Source organism: Pagrus major, chromosome 19 (genome assembly GCF_040436345.1).
Source record: "Pagrus major chromosome 19, Pma_NU_1.0".
Taxonomy (NCBI): Eukaryota; Metazoa; Chordata; class Actinopteri; order Spariformes; family Sparidae; genus Pagrus; species Pagrus major.
In genome coordinates this window covers 27,113,418-27,134,717 of record NC_133233.1, presented here as the reverse complement: position 1 = coordinate 27,134,717, position 21,300 = coordinate 27,113,418, and the positions used below count along the sequence as shown (strand labels likewise).

Here is a 21,300-nt window from a genome sequence, read left to right as displayed (position 1 = left end):
CACACAACGACTCATTCAGTTACTAATAAACAGAGGAAGAGGACATCAGCAGGAGAAGACGAGGCAGCGTGTGAAACCTGGCTGTGCAGCTCCTTGTTCTCCTTGTGGTGGAGCTGTTCAGCCGTGTCCAGAGCGATGTGGTACTGAGCCTTCGTCTGCTCATACTTCTTCTTATACTCCACCTGAACACACACACACAGACACATTAACCTGCCTGACATGACACAGTCTCTGTGTGTGAGGCTGTCTGTGTGCGATGTCGTACATTACTCTGCAGTTTGCTGGCGTGCAGAACGTGTTCCAGCTGCAGGAGGTTCGGCAGGTCTGAAGAACCTTCTGGTTTCTGGTTCTGGTTGGTTTTATACTTCACCTGCAGGACAGAAGAAGTGTCAGTAATGATTGATTGTAAGGAACATATCAGCATTTTTTCCTGGGAGTTGTTGCCATGAAAAAGGTTTGACTTTAAAACCTGCAAATAATTAATCATGAAATTATGTTAATTTGAAATCTCTATTAAAGGAGCAGTTCACCAGAAAATGTAAATCCAGTCATCATCTCCTCCCTCCATGTTGATATAAAGTCAGGTGAAGTCTCGTCGTCCACAAAACATTTCTGGAGCTTCACAGTAAAACAGAGTTGCAGCATTTTGCTGAACACCTGAAGCAGCTGGAGACTTGATTTAAAACATCAAATGTCTCCACACAGCTTCAGGTTTAGCTTCAGGAAGTTGTGATGGACATTTTCACTATTTTCTAACATTTTATTGATCAAACAACTGATCGATAAATTGAGAAGATAATCCTCTTCTGATAGAAACTGTGGGTGGTTGTAGCTCTATTTCACACACAGTATTCTTCAGGATAAGATCCACAACAACCACAGCTGCTTAAAAACTCCTGAGCAGCTGCTTTCACCAGAAAGTGGACCAGATTTTGGTTTGAATCCCGAGAATCTCAACTTCGCTCTTTGAGATATTAAGTCATGAGCTGTTCTTGATGTTTGGTGCATGTGCACTTGACTGACAGCCAATCACACTGAGGCACGGTGACTGCCTCTTGCTCACTCCTCCATCTTTTCTAAAATTAGGACTTCCTGGCTCCAGTGAATCCACCCTCCAGGCTGCCAAACATCACAAATCACTTTTTGCCCTCGCCCTAAAAATCATTCGATTTTCTCACACATCCACGTTTCTTTGATGACCTGGTGCTGAGTTCTGCTCCAGACTGAGACAGTTTTCGTCCGAATTCTTACCACAAACCTGCGTTCAGGAAGCTGCAGGCCTGTGTTTCGTGACGCTGAGAGTCTCTCGGTTCGGTAAGAGGCTTTTCTGAAAAGCAGCTCTCAGTGAACGAGCGAGCGAACGTGCAGCGTTCCTGAACACCGGGCAGCGTTCAATACAACGAGCTGTTATGTAACGTTGTGAAGTGGAAAGGCTCTTTTCTGTGGCTGTGTGGGCAGCGAGCGCACCGACACTGTGGCATGGCTGCATGTGTGTGTGTGTGTGTTTGCATGTGTGTTTGTCTGCATGTTGTGAATGTTTGTGTATATATGAGGGTGTGTGTGTGTGTGTGTGTGTGTGTGTATGTGCGTGTGTGTGTGCAAAACCCCTGCAACTTCTCCAGCTCTCATCCTACAATCCCTCACCATTTGCCTCACAAAAGGTTGCTATGGTTACGCCCACACAACAGACTGAGTTTTAGAGTGTGAGTCAAAGTGAATGAGACACACACACACACACACACACACACACACACACACAGTTTGCTCCTCCTGTTTATCTTCAGGTGAACTGGAGGAAACAGATCTGACTGCTTCGTTCATTCTGTTGAATCATAATAATAATAAACATAATAATCATGATGTTGTGGTTTTGTGTTTAAGTTATTTCCTGTTTTATGTTGAAAGTTGTGTTTTACTTCCTGTCTTTGTGTTTTCCCGCCTGCTTTCCGTCTCACCTTTGTCTCGTTAATTAATTAGTTCCTAGATTTTCCCTCAGACTTCTCTCCTGTTCAGCGTACGCAGGATATGTTTCAGTTATCTGGCTTCACTAAAACACATGAAGCTGGTTGTTAACTCGATAAGTCAACACACGTTTTCCACATCTATCCACATAAAATCGGAGGTGTGTGCAGCATCTGACCAATCACAAACATGGACAAGTCTACAGAATATGTTATAAACAAACAGCGAACTATATTAGACAAATACAAGCAGCACAGTTACAGCCATCGTTACGGCACGAGTGGATCTCACTCTAACTACATTTGTGGATTTCATTAAACTAGAAAATGTAACTTCCTGGAAAGAGATAATTGATTGTTGAGTCTCATCCTCAGATTGTCCAAAGCCTTCTCGAGGCTTCTGGAGACTTGGATCACAGCTCCGATGCTGTTTTGCTGTGAAGCTCCAGAAATAACCTTCCATCAGCATGGAGGTGAGGAGATGACTGAATTTTCCATGTTTTCGTGTTTGGGTGAACTGATCCTTTAAAACTGTGTGAGACGGATCATGTGACATGCGATTCAGTCACCTGACTGGCCAGAGCAGCGGCAGCCTGTGTGTGTTTGAAGGACAGACAGTCCAGCGGGTTGTAACGAGGTCGCTGGCCCTTTAAATGTCGGTCGAAGCTCTCCTTATACTTCACCTGCAGGACAAAGAATGCTCCTTATCATCTGCCCAATGCATGCTGGGTAAACTGTGTGTGTGTGTGTGTGTGTGTGTGTGTGTGTGTGTGTTACCTGGCTGGCCAGCTTTGAAACCTCCTTGGCGTGCTGGATGTCGGTTCTGGCCAAAAGAGAGCAGTCACTGTACACTGGCAGCTTGTTGTTCTTATAGGCAACCTGTAGAGACACACACACACACACACACACACACACACACACACACACACACACACACACACACACACACACACACACACACACACTCACACACACACACATTACATAATGACGGTTCAGTGTTAACAGCACAATGTTTTCTATAATTAATCAGCAGCTTCACTCAGAGAACAGCTGCCGAATGTGACACACACACACACACACACACACACGCACATTGCTGGCCAGTTTAGCAGCGTTGGTGGCGTTGACGATGTCGGGTCTGTCTGCCGCCGTGTTGTAGTGATGAAGCTCCTCTTTGCCTTTCCTGTAACTGACCTGAGAGCAGCACAGACACAAGGCAGAAGTCAGCTGCAACATAAAAGTGGGTCCAGACTGAAACAGGGTGTGTGAATCTTAAAACGCCGGCCGGGCAGCTGACTGTCTCCGTGATTGTTCATTTTTAATGTTGACGCAGCCGAACACGCAGCAGAGCTTCTTCCATTAAACTGTCGTCAGTCAGTCCTGGTCTACAGAGGCCACAGTGTGAGAAGCTCAGGTCTGTAGGGACGGTTCAGTGGTGGAGTTGGTGTCTGGTCGCACAAAGCTTTACGAGTCGTCAACAACATGTTTTTTTGCCGGTGCAAAGACGCTAAATCAGGTGACGTTCTGGTTAAAGTCTTCAGACCCTGAATGACGAGGGTGACACTGTCAGTAGCTGTGTTTACATTGACCCACGTATCATCAGAATAAGCCTCATGTCACCACCTCAATCTGAACACACTGATCCGATATTCACTCAGATCGAGAGTGGTGTTGTAAACCTCTGATCATCTGTCCACTGGGGGAATATCAGTGTAATAAACATGTAAGCGATCGTTTCTCTGTGGTTGAGATGAAGATGCTCTTCCTGCACATGCTGGGCTAACATTAGGTGACGTTACTCTGAGGAGGGACAGACACATGATCTGTGGCCGATAAATTGTTGATGATGGAGATCTTAAAAGATTTAAAGGAACAGTTCAACCAAAAATAAAGTGAAGATTCTCCTGCGATTTAAAAATGCAAAACAGCAGCATTCTCCTCAACAAGTGAAGTAGCTGGAGACTTGTTTTAAAACAGATGGCTTCACACAAATTGTCCAGCGTAATCTAAGTCTGTGGAAGCCTCGAGATCCCAAATTTACACAGTTTTAGTTAAAATCTTCACTGGAGCTGCTGAGCTAAAAGTGTTAGCGTGCATCCTGTCTGAAGTGGTGCACGAGCTCGATGGCTCATCGAGGGTGTAAATAATGTCTTTTCTAATTAATTTGGTATCTTGGGGTCTTCTGGAGACTTGGATTACACTGGACAGGCTGAACGGAGCCATTTAATGTTTTCTTGGTTGTTTTAAATCAATCACTCCAGCTGCTTCAGTTGTTTAGCAGAACGCTGCAACGCTGTTTTACTGTGATGCTCCAGAAATGTTTTGTGGACTACGAGACTTCACCTGTTCCTTTGAGGATTGAACGGCTCAAGAAAGGGTCGAAACATCCATCTTGAAAAACTGAATGAGTGAATTAAAGTTGCTCATCAGGATAATTTCAGTTCAGTTTTGTATTGAAGACTTATTGTCCATGTAACCACAGATATCGTCTTTTAAGCGGAGCTGAATATTTGCGACGTTCCTGAGCCGATAAAAACGAGCCTGAACCAGCTGTAGTTCTGGGGGATTAAAACTCAAAGAACGACACAAAACAAAAAGAATATTTTTTTGTGGTGTTAACTCTGAACTGCTCACAGATGAGCTGGTGTTTAGTTTATCGCCTGGTTGTCGCCCACACAATCACACAGCAAAGTGTTACATAACAGCTTGTTTTTCTGTTACATTTCACTGAAGGGTACAGTGCAGACATGTGTGTGTGTGTGTGCGTGTACTTACATCGCTCTGGTTCTTGTTGACCTCCATGGCGTGCTCCACCTCCGGCAGTGTTTTCATGTTGGTGTAGCTGGACTTCCCCTTCTCACGATTAAACTTCTCCTTATAGAACTTCTGCAGAGACACAGAGAGAAGAGGGAGTGAAAGAGAGGCCGGCGGGAACGAGATGATCAGAACCAAGACAAATGAAAAGACGGAGGCAGAAAGGCTGGTGAAGGAGGAAAACATGAGCAGGATGAGGGAGAAAATATCTGATGACAGCTTGTTGCAGAATAACTATTGAAAGCAAACTCGATCGTTCGACTAAAAATAACACTTAAATGGATATTAAACTGGTTTGTAGACCTTCAGGAAGAACTCAGGTGTCAAAGAGCATCTTTGCCAAACATAACGTGTATAAAATCCTCCCAGAAAGAGTTTCAGAAGGTCGGTTTAGTGAAAGTTTGTTAAGCCAGAGATGAAGGAAACTCTTGCTGAAACTAACCTGCCGCTGGTGGTTCACACAAAAATATGATACAGTCATTATCTCCTCACCCACATAACTGCCCCTACTAGCTGAAAAAACACAATGGGTCCACATCACACAGTCGTACATGCTCCAAGGTAAAATTTAATACGATATCAATGAAAATGAACACTCAACACATGTTTTTCTGAAGAAATATTCAGCAAAAAAAAAGCAAAAGTGTGTGCAGATGAAAGAGTCAAAAACAAGAGCTGAGGTGGAAAAACAGACTATTCAAAGAGCAAAATGCATAAAACAACATAAACGTGCGTTTTTCATCACCTAAACAATAGAGAATGTCAAAAATAATGTTTTCTGTTGGGATTTTTGGTGTTGCAGTAAACCACAGATAATGTTCAGAACAAAGATATATAATGTATAAAGACTCCTCACACCTTGTCCTGCTCTTGTTCAGCCTCTGGGCCTGAGTTCAGATGTACTGTGAGAGTGTTTTGCAGACACTGGGAGAGTCTGGACCGCTGCTGTCGAGGTGGTCGACGTTATACGCTCCAGTTGGCGTTAAATTGCTCGGTCAACAGACATGAAACCAGAAAGCATCAGGCCTGCCGGTGCCCCAGTTTTTACCTCCAGCTTTGATTTTCTGCCCTGAAGGGCCGACTGACACCGAACAATAAACCTCGTCTGTACAGTCTGAGCTGTCGACAGAGGAACACTGTTCACCTCAATATCTTCAGATTCCTGTGGATGTTTTTGCACCGACTCCATCAGATTTGATTTTTTCCTCCACATTTGATTTGTGAGAGTGAGACGTGTAATCAGATCAGTTTGGATTTTATGATTTCTTGCGATATTGCAAACATTTGTGTCACGCAGATTCAACTTACACTACAATACCTGCAGGTGGTGGTGGTGGTCGAGCACTTGAGATCAGTCTCGGTCTCAAGACCACATTTTTGCTCGGTCTTGTCTCGTCACAGACAAAGAGGACTCTGGATTTTATTTCAAGACCAGTCCATGCCACCCTGCTCTCGCCCTGCCTTGGTCTGGGTCTTGGGACTTGGTCTCAACCCCTCAAAGTCCTGGTCCTGTCTCGGTCTTGATACTCTCTGGTTTTGGTCTTTACTCGGTCTGGGCCTGCCTCGGTCTTGGTTTGGTCTCATCCACTGAAAGTCTTGATCCTTTCTTGGTCTCAATCCACTCTGGTCTTGGTCTTTACTCAGTCTCAACCACTGAAAGTCTTGGTCCTGTCTCTGTCTCTGTCAGTTTTTCTTGACTCGAGTGTCTCAGGACAGAAGAGAAGCATCTTAATCAAGAAGCTTCGTACTCCTCCAGGTTGAGCCTCAGCCCACAGACAGCAGCAGTAAGACGCTCATGTTGTACAGCTGATTTACATCTGTGGTGTTTTCAGAGGTGTCCTGAGATCCTGAGAAACGTGTGTTTACCAAGCTTCAACCTGCCGCTGTGTGTGTGTGTGTGTGTGTGTGTGTGTGTGTGGAGGCAGTAGGTCAGTGTCTGTGTCCTCAGGCGGTAGAGCACAACACAGCTGCTCTCTGTGTTCACGCCTCAGCAGACAAAATGATACTAACACACACACACACTCCCTCGGTGTGTGTGTGTGTGTGTGTGTGTGTGTGTGTGTGTGTGTGTGTGTTAAACTGACAGCATCTTGTTATGTCGCTGATGAAACGCCTCTCATTTGCTCTTGAGTTAAAAATCGGAGCCTCTCCTCCCCCGCTGTGCTCCTCTGGCTCTCTCTTTTTGACTCGGGGTGGATTTTAATCGACTGCTGTGACGTTTGTCTGCAGATGAGCTTCACACCTGAAAGTCCCAACCAGGTTTCTTGTTTTTGTCACATGGTTTTAAAATTTGATCCTGTTAGTTTTGGTTTTATAATTCATGCTTCCTTCTTCTGGGGACACAATCCTCCTGCATTTCTCTCGATTAATGTTACTCCTGTTACTCTCTGTTGCCCCTCGTCCTCCTCAGTCAGTGACGGTCAGAGAAATTGAGAATAGAAAGAAATACTTGTGAAAATTTCCGAAGACCTGGAAAGAAATAATCCTGACTCTTAAGGAAAGTTTTAAGTTTTAAGGAAAGGGGAATGCTATGAAACTGTTGTCAAATAGCAGATCAGTGTTAGACTCACGTCGCTCTGCATCTTGATCAGCTCTTTGGCGAAGACGGTCTCGATGGTTTGAGGCATCTGGGCGTACAGACTGCAGCCGGCTTCCTTCTTACCCTCCTCCCTGTACGCTTTCTGCAACACAACACGTCACTTTTTACTTTGTGACCCAACAAAATATCCCAGTGTACCGAGGAGTCAGTATATATTATGGTCTGTTCAGAGTTTATCCTCATGTGTCATCTTTAACTTTCCACTTCCTGTCTTTGTCTGTTTTTACTCCACGTCTCTGCGTTCCCGTGTTCCTCGTCTGTTTCCTGGTCCTGTGTTTTACCTGCGTTACTGGTTTGTACTTTGTTTTGAACTCGTGTTACTTCTGTTTTGTCGCCTGCTTTTAGTTTTGGATTATCTGCTCTACAGCTCTGTTTGTAGTTTGCTGCGTTCACTTGCTCCTCGGATGGTGTCTTCATGTTGGACTGTGGGAGCTTCATCAGACAAACCAGATCAGGCAAACCTGACAAAGGTCGAGTACCAAAACATCACAAATAAATGTTTTTTGCATGTTATGCAGGAGTTTGCCTGCAACTTTCGATCTACTCATCCCTCTCCTACGCACCTGCCTCTGAGTTTCTTACGTTTTAGGTCCATTTTTGCCAAAACCTTGACATTATAAAGAGCTTTATAAAAGCACAGGGATCAGTTTTAATGTTATCAGATCAAAATCTTAATAATTATGATTAGAAACAAAACCTGTTTGATCCCAGAGATAAGTATCTGTGCCAAATCTGATCTTTCACTTCAGCTGAACACAATTTCATAAACTTTCCAGACGATCTAATCACAGTATTTTTGGTCCAAAAGGATGTTGATCAGTTCCACGTGGATGTTTTAAACCTGTTGGTGTCAGATTGATGGTCAATATCAGTATCAGAGTCGTACTGGGTGAGAAAAGTCGAGTCGATGCGTCTGTAATTAGTCACTTTGGTTTAATTAACGTCACAAAATGGGATCAGAACGATAACAACCTCTGTCTCACGCCGGGGGTTTACTGTTACTGTAATTAAGACCACATCTCCCAGAGGCCCTGTTGCTTCCTCTCTATCTGCTCTTCTCATCAAATGATTTTCTCATTAGCTGCAGAAGTGATTCTTACTCTGTGTGTTGAATGTTTTCACACTGGAAAATGAATTATTTGAGTGTGTTATAGCATAATTAGAAATGTCAGCGTACGGACTGCGATCGCTTGGTTTCTCTGTCTGATGCTTTCAGACGCTGTTGTTCTACTAATTAACTCGATGCTGACACGGAGGAGCTTCTACTCACAGCTGATGAAATCAAAAACGAGCTGATGAACCAATTTTAAAAATAAATCTGAACACAAAACATAAACGGGACTTAGTACTGGGTGTTTGTAAGATTTGGCAGAGCAGTTCATATATTTTCATGCTGCCCTCTGATCCATTGTCACTGCAAAGAGACTGCCAAGATAATAAGAAACATTTTCGAATAAATGTCGATTGCTTTTTTGTCATTTTACACCTGGCAAAGTCATGATTAATGAATAAAAACACAGAAATGGCTGCAAGAAAACCCGCCGTCAAAGGACGACTGGATCACAAGTGTCATTGTATAAAAAATGGCCAGAATGTGAAGCTCAGTGACTGAGGTTTGTTTCGTACCTCGCTGTGCAGCTGAGTTTGCTCCTTGGCGTGTTGAGTTTCTTTGGTCTCCGGCAGCAGAGAATACAGAGAGTTCACCAGCTCCTTCTTCCCCGCCTCCTTGTATTTACTCTGAGGACAGAAAACAGCAGCTTTAGATCCACGCAGAGAAGAAGAGAGTCCTGCACAGCACGCCGCAAAGAAATGAGCAACACAACAGATTTATTTTGTCTGGTGTTGTTTGTCACGTTTTACTAAGGTTTTCATTTTTGTCTTATAATGAATAAGAAACTAAAGTTATTCATCCGCTGAACAGAATCTCTCAGAACTGGGAACTAACTGACCTGCCAGGATTTCACTTTTCTGTCTCAGGATTTCTTTGACTTCACCTGGTTTTGGTCTAATGGACTCCAGACGTGGATTTCTGATCTTTAATCCACTTGTGGACATTTTAGTCATACTAAGGATTCACGTCAAACAGCATCTCCGACTCTTAGAATTGAAGCCAATGTGGAAGTACCAAAAAACTGCAGTTCCTTGAATGACCACTTGGGGCGCCAAAAACAAGTCAATCCCCATAAGAGCCCATGTTAAAATGTCCAACTTTACAGCAGAAAGAAACACGTTCACAGCCTGATACAAAGCAAACTTTTGGTCTCTATAGCTACTTTATCCCTTCATGACAACTGTACAGGGGTGAAGTTTTATATAATTCACTCGTTAAAATTATATTAAGGCTTAAAGTTATGCATGTGCCACTTTGAGTGACAAGTACCAACGAGATGAGGTAATATCTCATATCTGAAATTAGACATCAGATCCAACAGGTGGTAAACACTGAAGTATGCAGAGAAATGTGCCAACGCTTTTAGCTCAGCAGCAACAGTGAAGATTTGTTTGGGTGAACTGCTCCTTTAAGACTTTAACGACCTGCAGGGACGTTGTGAATTACAGTAATGATTTAGCTGTTATCTGCACAAGGTAAGACACTACAAGGTCACATTTTAACAATGCATGAGCAACAAAGCTACTATACTGTACTAAAGAGCGGCAGGAGTCCGAGCTCACGCTGCGAGTTTGATTCAGAAGATGTACCAAATTCTTCAGCGCTGAATCTCTTGATTAATTATTAATCAGTAATGTTGGACAAAAAAATCATACCCACAACACAAGCTGGCTATTTCAGGCAAACACACACTAAAATATTCACACCCACACACACACACACACACACACACACACACACACACACACACACACACAGTGTTTCCCACCTCGCTGTGTGTCTCAGCCATCTCTTTAACGAACTGAGTCTCCAGAGTTTCAGGCAGCAGAGAGAATAACGTGTTGGCCAGATCCTCTTTGTCCTTCTTGTACTTTGTCTTGAATCAATAAAAGAAAGAGAAGATTAAAAGCATTTATTACATTTTCAACGTGTTCCTTTTTAAACCACTGGGTTAAAGTGAGATATTCACAATAATTCACAGTAAATGGCTTGTCAGGGCTATTGTAGGAAGGAAAAAACATTTACCTATAGGAGAAACATTTTAATATTCTCTGTCACTGCTTAACAATTTATTGTACATTATGACTTTATTCCTGTAGTTTTTTCTATATTTTTGTTATCTACAATGGCACCGTAATCTGTATTTTAGATTATGGATATTTGGTGTAAACATTTAAAGAAATAACATGAGTCATTTATCATGAATTTGTTGAGAATTTCACACCATAACTCAGTAAAACTTCAGATAATATTCTAGTTTTTTACTCTTACATTTTTGTTTTTATTCTCTGAATATTACCACTCTCCCGTGGCTGCGATTAAAAAGAACAATAAAAAACTTACAATAGCCCGTATTTACTGTCAAAAAATCTGTTTCTCTGCTTTTATAAAAATGAAAACAGCAAAGTTGATATTTAGAGACACAGACAAATGTTACACAACACAATTAGTGCAACAGAAAAAGGAGCTTAAAGGAACAAAAAAGAACCAAAATAAATGTAGAAAGATATAAATGTATCTTTTGTAGTTTCTTATATAGTAAGAAACAAACTGTATGAAACAAAATCTTTGACAAACACACACAGAGTCACAGCCTCTCACCTCACTCTGGAGTTCAGAGATCTGCTTAACAAACTCCATCTCTTTGGTCTCGGGCATCTGGTGGAAAACACTGCTGCTGATCTCCAGTCTGCCTTTTTGCTTGTATTTATTCTGCAACACAGACACACACACACACACACACACACACACACACACACACACAAACACACGGCAAGATGTTAAAATGAATGTGCATGGCCGTATGAACAAACAGGTCGAACTACAGTCTCGTTCCTGCTGTGAACAGTTTTGAGGATTAAGAATTGTAACTGAGACGTCGATCGCCTCTGTCGCGGCTCTGTTACTATGTCCACTGCCGGATTATTCCCGCATTAAAAAGGCCGTGTGAAAGTGGCTAATGACCCATGGGTGCGATCACACTTCAACGTCCACCCACCTCACTCTGAAGCTCCATGGCGGCTTTAGCAAGCTTCATCTCTTCTGTCTCGGGCAGCACAGAGTACAGGTTGGTGCTCTGCTCTCTCTTCCCGTCTTCCTTGTACTTCAGCTGGAGAGGACAGAAAAGACACTGAGCTGGTCGCAGGATAATGACACCAAAACTGACTCAACCCGGAAACAAGTTGTTTTCTTGTCTCTGGGGTCAAAAAAATATATCTAATAGTTTAAGTACTGATACAAAAACAAGAAAATAAGTCGTCCACGGACACAAAGAGCCTGGAAATGTTCAACTCTTTATGTTTTCATGTGTTTAAACAGTGTATTTTATAACGTGTCCTCTATGATACATGTGAGAGTGTGTGTACCTGACTCTGCAGCTCAGTAGCCTCTTTAGCATGTAGCGTCTCCAGAGTTTCAGGTAGGTGGTGGTACAGACAGCTGCTCGCCTCCTTCCTGCTCGCCTCCTTGTATTTGGCCTGAAGAAAGCATCAGCTGTTAGCAAACGTTTACACCACACACATCTGTTTCAGATCGCAGGCAGAAACTTGAGCTAGCAAATGTGTCGGTGCTGAAATCCTTTTAGTGAGAGTGTTGGTCTTCAGGCGAACAAAAAAAAGGGCATTTGTTTGCTGTGATTTTGGTCAACACTGCTCTTTGCATCATGAAATAAATTCATGGTTTTACTCATGGAGGTTCTGAAAGATCTGAGACTTTTTAATGCATCTGAAGCAGAAGAGAGTCGGGTGAAGATCCAGACCTTCTGGAGGAACAATCACCCGGTGTCGCATCAGATTCTGCTCTGATCTGGAGCAGTTTATCGACGGGAGAGCTCAGAGATTACTTTTTAACTTCCAGGATTAAAAAGTGGATTTATCTTCACTCCTGTTTATCAACCTGACTGCAGCAGTGATACGGAGGCGACCTCCAGTGTCAGGTGTTCTGTGATGTCGACTGCTGACTGGAGCTGGAGGGGAAATGTACTTTACTTCATGAATGTAACATTACAGAGAGGAGACAGAGAACCAGAACCAGAGTCTCTGCTGAGTCCTGAGTTCAGTGCTGTTGCTCGCTAGCTTATGGTTAATGTACAGGAAAGTACTTTGGCTGTTTGAGTAATGCAAATAAACACTATTGATCCTGCATTCAAAGCTCACTGGTGGTGAATATACCCTTAAACAATCACCATTACTGGTGAAAATCCGACGTGACTCAGCAACAAATGTTTGAGAGCTTTATTGATGTTATGTTTACTCTCTCTCTGAATCTCTCCTGGAAGTTATAATGACAGGCGACCACATGAATCGCACCGTTACCTTGAGGAAACTTGTGGGTTTCTCTGGTTTGAACTTTGTTGGAAACATGGCTCACAGCAACAAAGTCCAGACCTTGAATTCAGTAAAACGATAAATAAATAAGTAATTGCTGTTTCCCTTTACCTCACTCTGCAGCTCAGAGACAGTTTTAGCAAACTGAGTCTCAGCAGTTTCTGGGAGCTGAGAGTAGAAGCTCTGAGAGAGGCTCTTCATCCCGTCCTCCTTGTATTTACTCTGAAAATAAAGAGGCAGAAAACACTGAAGATACTGAGGATGTTCACATGCACAAAATACTTCCATTTCCAATAAGAGCAATATTCCCACTGAGTAATTTACATGGCTAATGAAATTGAGTATTCCACTATTAAATAATATAATATATTGGACTGTTTCAATAACCGTACCATTTAAAGTGCAGATTTGGGATAACTGTAGTCAGTGTCTTTGTCAAATACAAGTTTGAGATTCCTAAATTCTTTCTTCAATGCATTGAAAGAAAGCTGCAGGTTTTAAAAAAGATGTTTTTATAGAAAGTATACAGCAACATCATCTGCATACAGATTGACATCACAGTGAACAGGACCGGTCCTAAGCTTGAGCCTCGTGAAACGTCTTTTGTTAAACTATAATCTCACATGACCACTTTGATGCACTGTTGTCTGTCACACAGGTAATTCAGGGATAAAACACACTGAGTAGGAGGAAGAGTTATCTGTTCTTTACCTCGCTCTGCAGGTCGGACATCTTGGCGGCAAGCTGCGTCTCCGCCGTCTGAGGCAGCTGAGCGTACAGACTGGACGACATCGCCTTCTTCCCACTCTGCTTGTACTTGTTCTGAAGGAAACAGAAGCAGGTGGAACAAAAAACAGCAGCAATTAATTCAGATATTATCTTATTTTTCTTTTCTGCTGTTTAACTTGGTTTGAATTCACTGTGTGGGAATGTAGATCATTGAAGTGCAGAACCTCCTCCTGGTATGTTAAAATAAATTAGCTTTTACCTTAAGGAAAACAGTGTCCGTTGCAACTAAATTAAACACAGTCTGGGTTGCCAGATACCACGACACATATCCCACACAGAAAGACAATCCCACTGGATTTGTATCACTATGAAATCAGAAGATTAGCAGGAGAAATTAACAATAAAGAGCACGTTATGTGTATTCTCCTGGTTATTTAGGGTGGGACAGTTGTGCCTAGCCCATAAGCCCTCGCCACAACATGGTCCAGAGGTTTTCACTGAGCTACTTTGCTCCCTGGACTTGATTATGAATATGCAGAACATGTGACATCTCAATAATCCCTTTGGAAAAATGTAAAGCCATGTTTAAAGTTCATATAACTTGTCCAACCTTTAAACTATAGATTAAAGACCTTGTACATGATTTGACATTGGAGACAATACACTGGTCTGAACCTCAGACCATCAGTGAGTGGAGGACCAGAGAGAAAGCAACATTCATGGGAGCGTGTTTGATATTTCCATAGTTACAGTTTCCTCAGGTCTCAGCTCATGATTGTTGTTTTTTCTGCTGAATATCTGAGTTATGTTACATAAACCCCTCAGTGAGATAATGCTGACAAAATGTTGCTCTCCAGCATCACAAATATCCTCTGCATTCAACGAAGTGTCTTCAAAGTGAAATATTATTCATTCATTAATTCTTTGAAGAGAAACACCGCAGCTTCTCTCTCTGCCTGAAAGATGCAAGACTACAGTGAGCTGAGTGCAGCCGGGACAAAAGGCAGTCGCATGTCTCAGTTCTGTCTTTACATGAAACAACATCACGACAGTTGACTGTTCATGTCATCTGCTGCAGGACAAACATGAGCATGTGAGTAAGTGAATGTGAATAATGGATGCGTGTACCTCGCTCTGCAGCTCAGTAACCTCTTTAACATGCTGCGTCTCCAGAGTCTCAGGCAGCTGGTGGTACAGAGAGCTGCTGGCTTCTTTCTTCCCGGCTTCCTTGTACTTGACCTGCAGGAAAAACACATTTCTGTTTGTGTCGCGATCACAGTTTTTATACATTTGACAGCTTCTGCTTCACAACAGATATCACAACCTGTAAAAAGGCATGTTTTCTCTTAACAAATCACCCAAATTACATCATTTATCATAGCCAGAAACTGTGAAAACAGATATTTTTGTTGGATTTCACATTTCGAGCAGTCCTTGAACGAACCATGTGCTACAAATGCTTCTGTGAGGAAAAATAACCAAAAGCTTAAAATAGCGATAAGTCATCAAAATCACAAAATAATCAATGAAATTCAATTATTATATTCATTATATAAATGACACATGTTTTAGTTTGTCCATTTCCAAGTCCACAGTGAATATAAACATGACGGAGCACAAATCAGCCAGTAACAGCCTGCAGCTCTGAAGGTTAAAAGCTTTTAGCACCTCTTGCTCTTAAAAACAACTATAAAACAAAAGCTCAAATTGTTGCTTTTTTTGTCTGTAGACGTCAGATTCAGAGGGTGAAGACACACCAGAGGAGGACAGATCGGGTGAACAGACAGAACGGGGTGAGAGATGAAGAGCTGGTGCCTTCTTCATTTTTGTCCAGAGAACAGAGAAGCTCAACAGAGAATGAAAACACAAGACAGAACGGGAGGAGGAGGAGGAGGAATCCAGCAGCCCTGAATGTGTTTCTGATAACGAGACCAGAATAGACAGCAGTGGTCAGTTTATCTGCAGTGTGTTAACGTGCTGGAGTGTCTGAGAGAGCACGCACACCTCACTTTGTCTCTGAGGACACTGACGCACAAACACTCCCCAGAACCTTCATCAACAAATCACAAGAAAAGAGAAATATTGATTTATTTTCATTATCGATTAATCTGCAGATTATTTTCCATCCCAGTTCCTCAAAGTCCAGCGTGACGGCTACAAGTGTCTTGTTGTGTCAGCACAAAAAAACCTAAATATATTCAGTTTAATAAGATAGAAAACAGAAAAAAGCTGCGAATCATCATATTTGAGAGGCTGAAAGCAGCGTGTTCTGACTGTCATTGCTAGTTTCTGACTGATGCAGTCGTCATTTACGTGCCCATCTGATTAGCAACGGCCAGGTGCAGGCGCTGAGTTTCCTGTGGATGTACCGATCAATTAATCAATCAATCATTGCACCTCTAAAACCATCGACATGTTCGTCCGTCTCTCAGTACTTTCTGACTTCCTGCCTGTGGCTCTCAGCTCCAAGCCCACTGGTTCCTACTGCAAACTTTAACGACTCATGAATATATGGCTTGATTTTATTAACAAGCTGTTCTCTGCAGGTTTATTAAGCAAGCAGGAGGAAACAGTGCATCTGTCGGGGACTATTTTCAGCGGTGGATTAATCAACATTTGGTGCTCTTGAGAGTATTTGTGGCAGGACGGTGTGTGCGTGGGGTTGAGTCAGAATAAACTACAGTGTGTGCGAGGGAACAACAGTGTGGCTCACTGATGTGATTTTAATAGTTTTTGGACAAACGTTGAGCTCCATGGCTCAGAGGAAGAAGATGAATCAGGCCGAGGGCACACTCAGTACTCGTGAGGAGAGACAGTCACTGGTAGTTTGAGTCTGGACAGAAGATTTGTTGACAAGAGGAGAAATACAGATCACAGCCAGTCTCATGAATTATTGGTTTAGTTTCGGGAGCAGCTTTTTGGTGACAGTGTGAACAAATGTGTGAATAAAAGTTTCCCACCTCGCTGTGTGTCTCAGCCATCTCTTTCACAAACTGCGTCTCCAGAGTTTCAGGCAGCAGAGAGAATAAAGTGTTGGGAAGATCCTCTTTGTCCTTCTTGTACTTTGTCTTGAATCAGTGAAAAAGAAAGAAAACAATGAGACGATTCACAGTTAATGACTCTTGTGTCTTTGGATCATCTTGACATATTTCTTTGACAGTTTTCACCAATTTACCGTGGTGTGAAATGAAACCAATGATGGCGTATTTTGGGCCGTTTCATGCAAAGAAGAGAAAATTACAGAACCATAACAGGAGGTGAATATTCTGAGAAAGAAGTTTTTTCTTGACCTGTAATTGTTTCTCCTTTTTTACATACACTGACCCGATTACGCCACCATACATCCTCATTTTAGATTATGATCATTCTGTCCGAACCTGACTGGTCCGTCCACCTGTATGAGGCGTTCAGGGTCCTCACCTCACTCTGTATCTCTGACATCTGCTTGGCAAACTGTGTCTCTGCCGTCTCGGGGAGGAGTGAGTACAGGTTCTTACCGATCCCCTTCTTCCCCTCTTCTTTATACTTGACCTGAGAGAGAGGACGCAGCGTTCACTCCAACAAACTCACCACACGGACACACAGCAGTGATGCTTTTTACAGCGAGTTCCTCACCTCGCTGTAAATGTCTCTCAGCTCTTTCGCCAGCTGTGTCTCTGTGGTTTCAGGTAGCTGGTGAAACAGAGAGCCGCTCGCCTCCTTTATACTGTCCTGCTTATACTTCACCTGCACAAAGAAGGCAGACAGAGGGAAAACTGACAGAGTTACGCTTTCTGATCAGGTTTCAAAGGGTCACCTGAATTGAAAATAAAGTTATATATATATATTTCAGTTACTTCTGGAAGAATTAGACAAAAGAATCAGGGTTTGAACTTTTCTTTTTCATATATAATACCGGCTGGACCTGAACACATCACGCAGCATCTGTACACACCTGACTCTGCAGCTGTGAAACCTCTTTAGCGTGCAGAGTGTCCAGAGTCTCCGGCAGCTTTGAGTACAGAGAGCTGGACGCGTCTTTCTTCCCTGCTTCTTTATATTTGGTCTAAAAAAGATAAGAGAAAACAAATAAAAACACAAAAGTACAGTGAAGTCATTTATATTCAGCATGTGACAGTTTGTGTAATCACGTCGTACCTCACTCTGTATTTCAGAAACAGCTTTAGCAAACTGGATGTCGTTGGTGTCCGAGAGCTGAGAGTAAACACTGACGGTCTGACTCTTCCTCCCACTCTCTTTATACTTGTTCTGCAGACGACAAAACACATTCAGAAGGACGTTTAATCAAACCAGCCAGCTCCTCTTGTCTTGTATTGTGACACTGTGGTTGGTTTATACGACATTTTTACAGCCTATATATCAACAAAAATGGAGCTCAAGTCAGGAGGAATGAATCTGCAAACACTGACTTTTCCCTTTCTAGTTTCATTTACAATGTTTTCCCCTTTTACTGTCTTTGAAGTTAACTGGAAAATAAGCCGAAACTGAGCCGTCTGCGCTCAGCTGGACTCTGGGTCTGATTCTTCTGTCTGAATTTGATTCTCTGTGAGTTTTGGATTCGAGTGCTTCTAACATGAAAACAGCTTTAAAACTTGTATCTATTTCAGATTTTTGTCACTCGGGGGGGTTTTCTCTGCAGTTTCAGAGAGATTCGCATTTTGTTCACAAACATTTGACTCTAGTTTTTCCTTCTTTTCTAAATGTTGTTACAGTTCCAACAGAATTACAGATGGAAACAGACTTACAGCTCAAGACGAGGACAACAAAGCTATTAGCTATTATATAACTAGATGAAAAAGGGAAAATACAAATATTTATCTTCCTTTACATATTCAAATCAAACTAGACGGCAGACGAGACAGACGACTGTGACACTGAGAGCAGAACAACAAAAAACCCTTAATGACAGACTTGAAAGAAACTGATTTAAACAATAATAGGATGTGTGTGTGTGTGTGTGTGTGTGTGTGTGTGTGTGTGTGTGCGCTGTACCTCACTCTGTAGCTCCGTCATCTCTCGAGCGAACTGAGTCTCTGAGGTTTCAGGAAGCTGAGAGTACAGAGACGACGTCATCTCCTTCCTCCCTCCATCTTTGTACTTTTTCTGTCAGAAACAAAGAAACAAACACCGACTGTGATTCATCTCCAGTGAAAACACTCTTATTTTTACACAAGCACCTCTTTAACAACAAGTCTGTGATTTAAAGGGCCGGTACTTTAATTTAGATTATTATTTATTAATGCTTTTCAAGGAGATCATCTCTGTGATGTCTCTCCCTCTCTCTCTGTGAAATATTCCACTTCCATAGAGACGTGTAGGGAAGATGATTTTGGATTATTGCAGAAAATAATCTCACTCTCACTCTCTCCACTAAGCGTCTTACTACACAATTACTGTACAGGTTTTCTATAAACTGATCAATGTACGAGTTGTGAAGTCGGAGTTAGAGAACGACAAACAGATAACAGGAGATGAAACTCACTTCACTCTGTAGTTCAGTCACTTCTTTGACTCGTTTGGTCTCCAGAGTTTCAGGCAGTTTGGAGTAGAGAGACGACGCCGTCTGCTGCTTCCCAGCCTGCTTATACTTCACCTGACACACACACACACACACACACACACACACACACACACAGTTAACTATACTCACACTGCTCTGTGCGCTCACACACACCACAGTCCTTCCTGAAAATCTTCTTCGTGCACCAACAAACTTCTTTTGACCACCGTTATCAGTCGTGCTTCCTATTGGCTCTTGAAATAGCAACCATTCTGTGACATCATCAGATTTATCAGCTGTTGACCAATAGGACTTCAGTTTTTCCCCCAACACAGTTCCACAGATAAATGAAAGACATCCTTCGTCACATATGGCGACAATATACTATATAACATATACTGTGACCCTGACTGCTCCTTTTAAAGGACTATACCACTGTTTTTGTATGTATATGTATGTTAGTATGTTGCAAACGTCGGCTGCTGTGTGTGTGTGTGAAAGTCCTGAACATGGACCACATAATGAAGTGATGAATGCCACTAGGAACAGCAATATCACCAGACTCCCTTACAAATCAAGTGATTTTAAGAGTTGCTGCATCACGACGAGAAACTTTATTAACTTTGTGAAACAGCTACAGTAAATTTCAACTCACTGGCGCCTTCTTGTAAATTCGGCATTAAGTACAATAATTAACGTGTTTCTTTCCTTGTAAAAAGTGTCGGTTTCTGTGCGGCATCGCTGTAAAAGCCTGTTACTTGATGACCCACCACACAGTCGACTATTTACAGTCGACCTCCCTGTGCAGTGAGTAGGACGTCGTGAATGAGCGGGTGATTTCAGACTCAACCGTGGACTCTTACCTCGCTGTGTGTCTCGGCCATCTCTTTCACAAACTGAGTCTCCAGAGTTTCGGGCAGCAGAGAGAACAAAGTGTCGGGCAGATCCTCTTTGTCCTTCTTGTACTTTGTCTTGAAAAAGAGAAACGATGTGATGTGAACAGAGAAATGTCTGTGTTGAAAGAAAGAAGAAACAGAGCTTCACTGCACCTCGCTCTGGATCTCTGACATCTGTTTGGCGAAATACGTCTCTGCTGTCTCGGGGAGGAGGTGGTAGAGCGACGAGGACGCGTCCTTCTTACAGCTTTCTTTATATTTCAGCTGCATCACGACACAAACACACAAACCAGCACCTCAGAACACACTCAGGTGGAAGTTATCAAGGAGAGAGTCGAAGTGTTAACTGTGTTTAGACTGAACGTAAAGTGAATGCTAATATATTTCCTCTTATCCGGAAGTTTTATGTCTCTGCTTCATGAGGTTCGGACACATTTTATTGATTTAGTTTCTCCAGATGGGGGTTCGTCTTTATGATTAATGTCGATGCTATAAAACTCTTCTCGGAGGCTTCAAACATTTTATCATTCAGCCTTCAGTCTCCTCAGTAACATCTTATTTTTAGGACGACCTCGTCCTCCTCCTGAAACAGCTCCACCAGCCGAGCACTAACTCACAAACTCTGAATACTAAAAAAGCTTTTAACATTGTCTCCTTACACGAGGAAAAATGTCCTTTACCCAGAACTGTGGAGAGAACATGAGGCTGTTAAAAGCCCCGAAAACTCGTCTCCTCAGTCAGATTCTTACTGGGAGAAATAAACATACTGGTTTGAAGTTGATGGGAGTGAAAATGTGATGATAGTCTGATATTAAACTCCTAATAATCATTCATAAGGATGTTTTTCTCCAAACTTTAACTTTGTTTGTTGCTTATTTAAGAATATTTGAAGTTGCCTGCAGAAGCCGCCAATCAGCAGCATTTTGTCTTGAAAGTGTAACTGCTGTTGTGTTCAAGGACAGCAAGTAGAAACCAGTATTTCCATTAATACAGAGTTTGCGCTTGTTAGTTTTGGTCATTTTTAACGGCAGGGATGTGACTGAACTGCACGAGGACACGAGATCTGAAGCAGCGGCTGTTTGTCACCTGGCTCTGGAGCTCCGTCACCTCCTTGGCCAACTCGGTCTGGAGGGTTTGAGGGAGGCTGCAGAAGAGACTGGACGACAGCTCCTTCTGCACGTCCTCTTTGTACTTCACCTGCAGGGACGACAGTGTTCGTCTGTAGCTCGTGTGTCTGATGAAAAGTCTGATGTGTACAATAATCAAAGAAAGTGTTTTTCCTGTATTTTACACAAAATCTGCAAAAATGACAGCGATGCAAAGAAATCTATTCTTATCTTTACTTTCAAGAAACAATCGTTT

General features: G+C 42.5%; 1 protein-coding gene across 1 annotated transcript in view; it reads right to left on the bottom strand.

Annotated features, from left to right (window-relative positions):
• The window catches only part of LOC141014274 (uncharacterized), a 50,352-nt gene that overhangs the window by 9,780 nt on the left and 19,272 nt on the right, over window positions 1-21,300 (bottom strand). Inside the window, 25 exon segments of the mRNA XM_073488011.1 lie at window positions 78-182; window positions 266-370; window positions 2,531-2,644; window positions 2,739-2,840; window positions 3,057-3,158; window positions 4,740-4,850; window positions 7,349-7,459; window positions 9,004-9,114; window positions 10,257-10,364; window positions 11,090-11,200; window positions 11,487-11,597; window positions 11,854-11,964; window positions 12,925-13,035; window positions 13,525-13,635; window positions 14,671-14,781; window positions 16,503-16,610; window positions 16,963-17,073; window positions 17,158-17,268; window positions 17,477-17,587; window positions 17,680-17,790; window positions 18,535-18,645; window positions 19,025-19,135; window positions 19,906-20,013; window positions 20,092-20,202; window positions 21,025-21,135. Coding sequence (XP_073344112.1) covers window positions 78-182; window positions 266-370; window positions 2,531-2,644; window positions 2,739-2,840; window positions 3,057-3,158; window positions 4,740-4,850; window positions 7,349-7,459; window positions 9,004-9,114; window positions 10,257-10,364; window positions 11,090-11,200; window positions 11,487-11,597; window positions 11,854-11,964; window positions 12,925-13,035; window positions 13,525-13,635; window positions 14,671-14,781; window positions 16,503-16,610; window positions 16,963-17,073; window positions 17,158-17,268; window positions 17,477-17,587; window positions 17,680-17,790; window positions 18,535-18,645; window positions 19,025-19,135; window positions 19,906-20,013; window positions 20,092-20,202; window positions 21,025-21,135 — 2,739 coding nt within the window.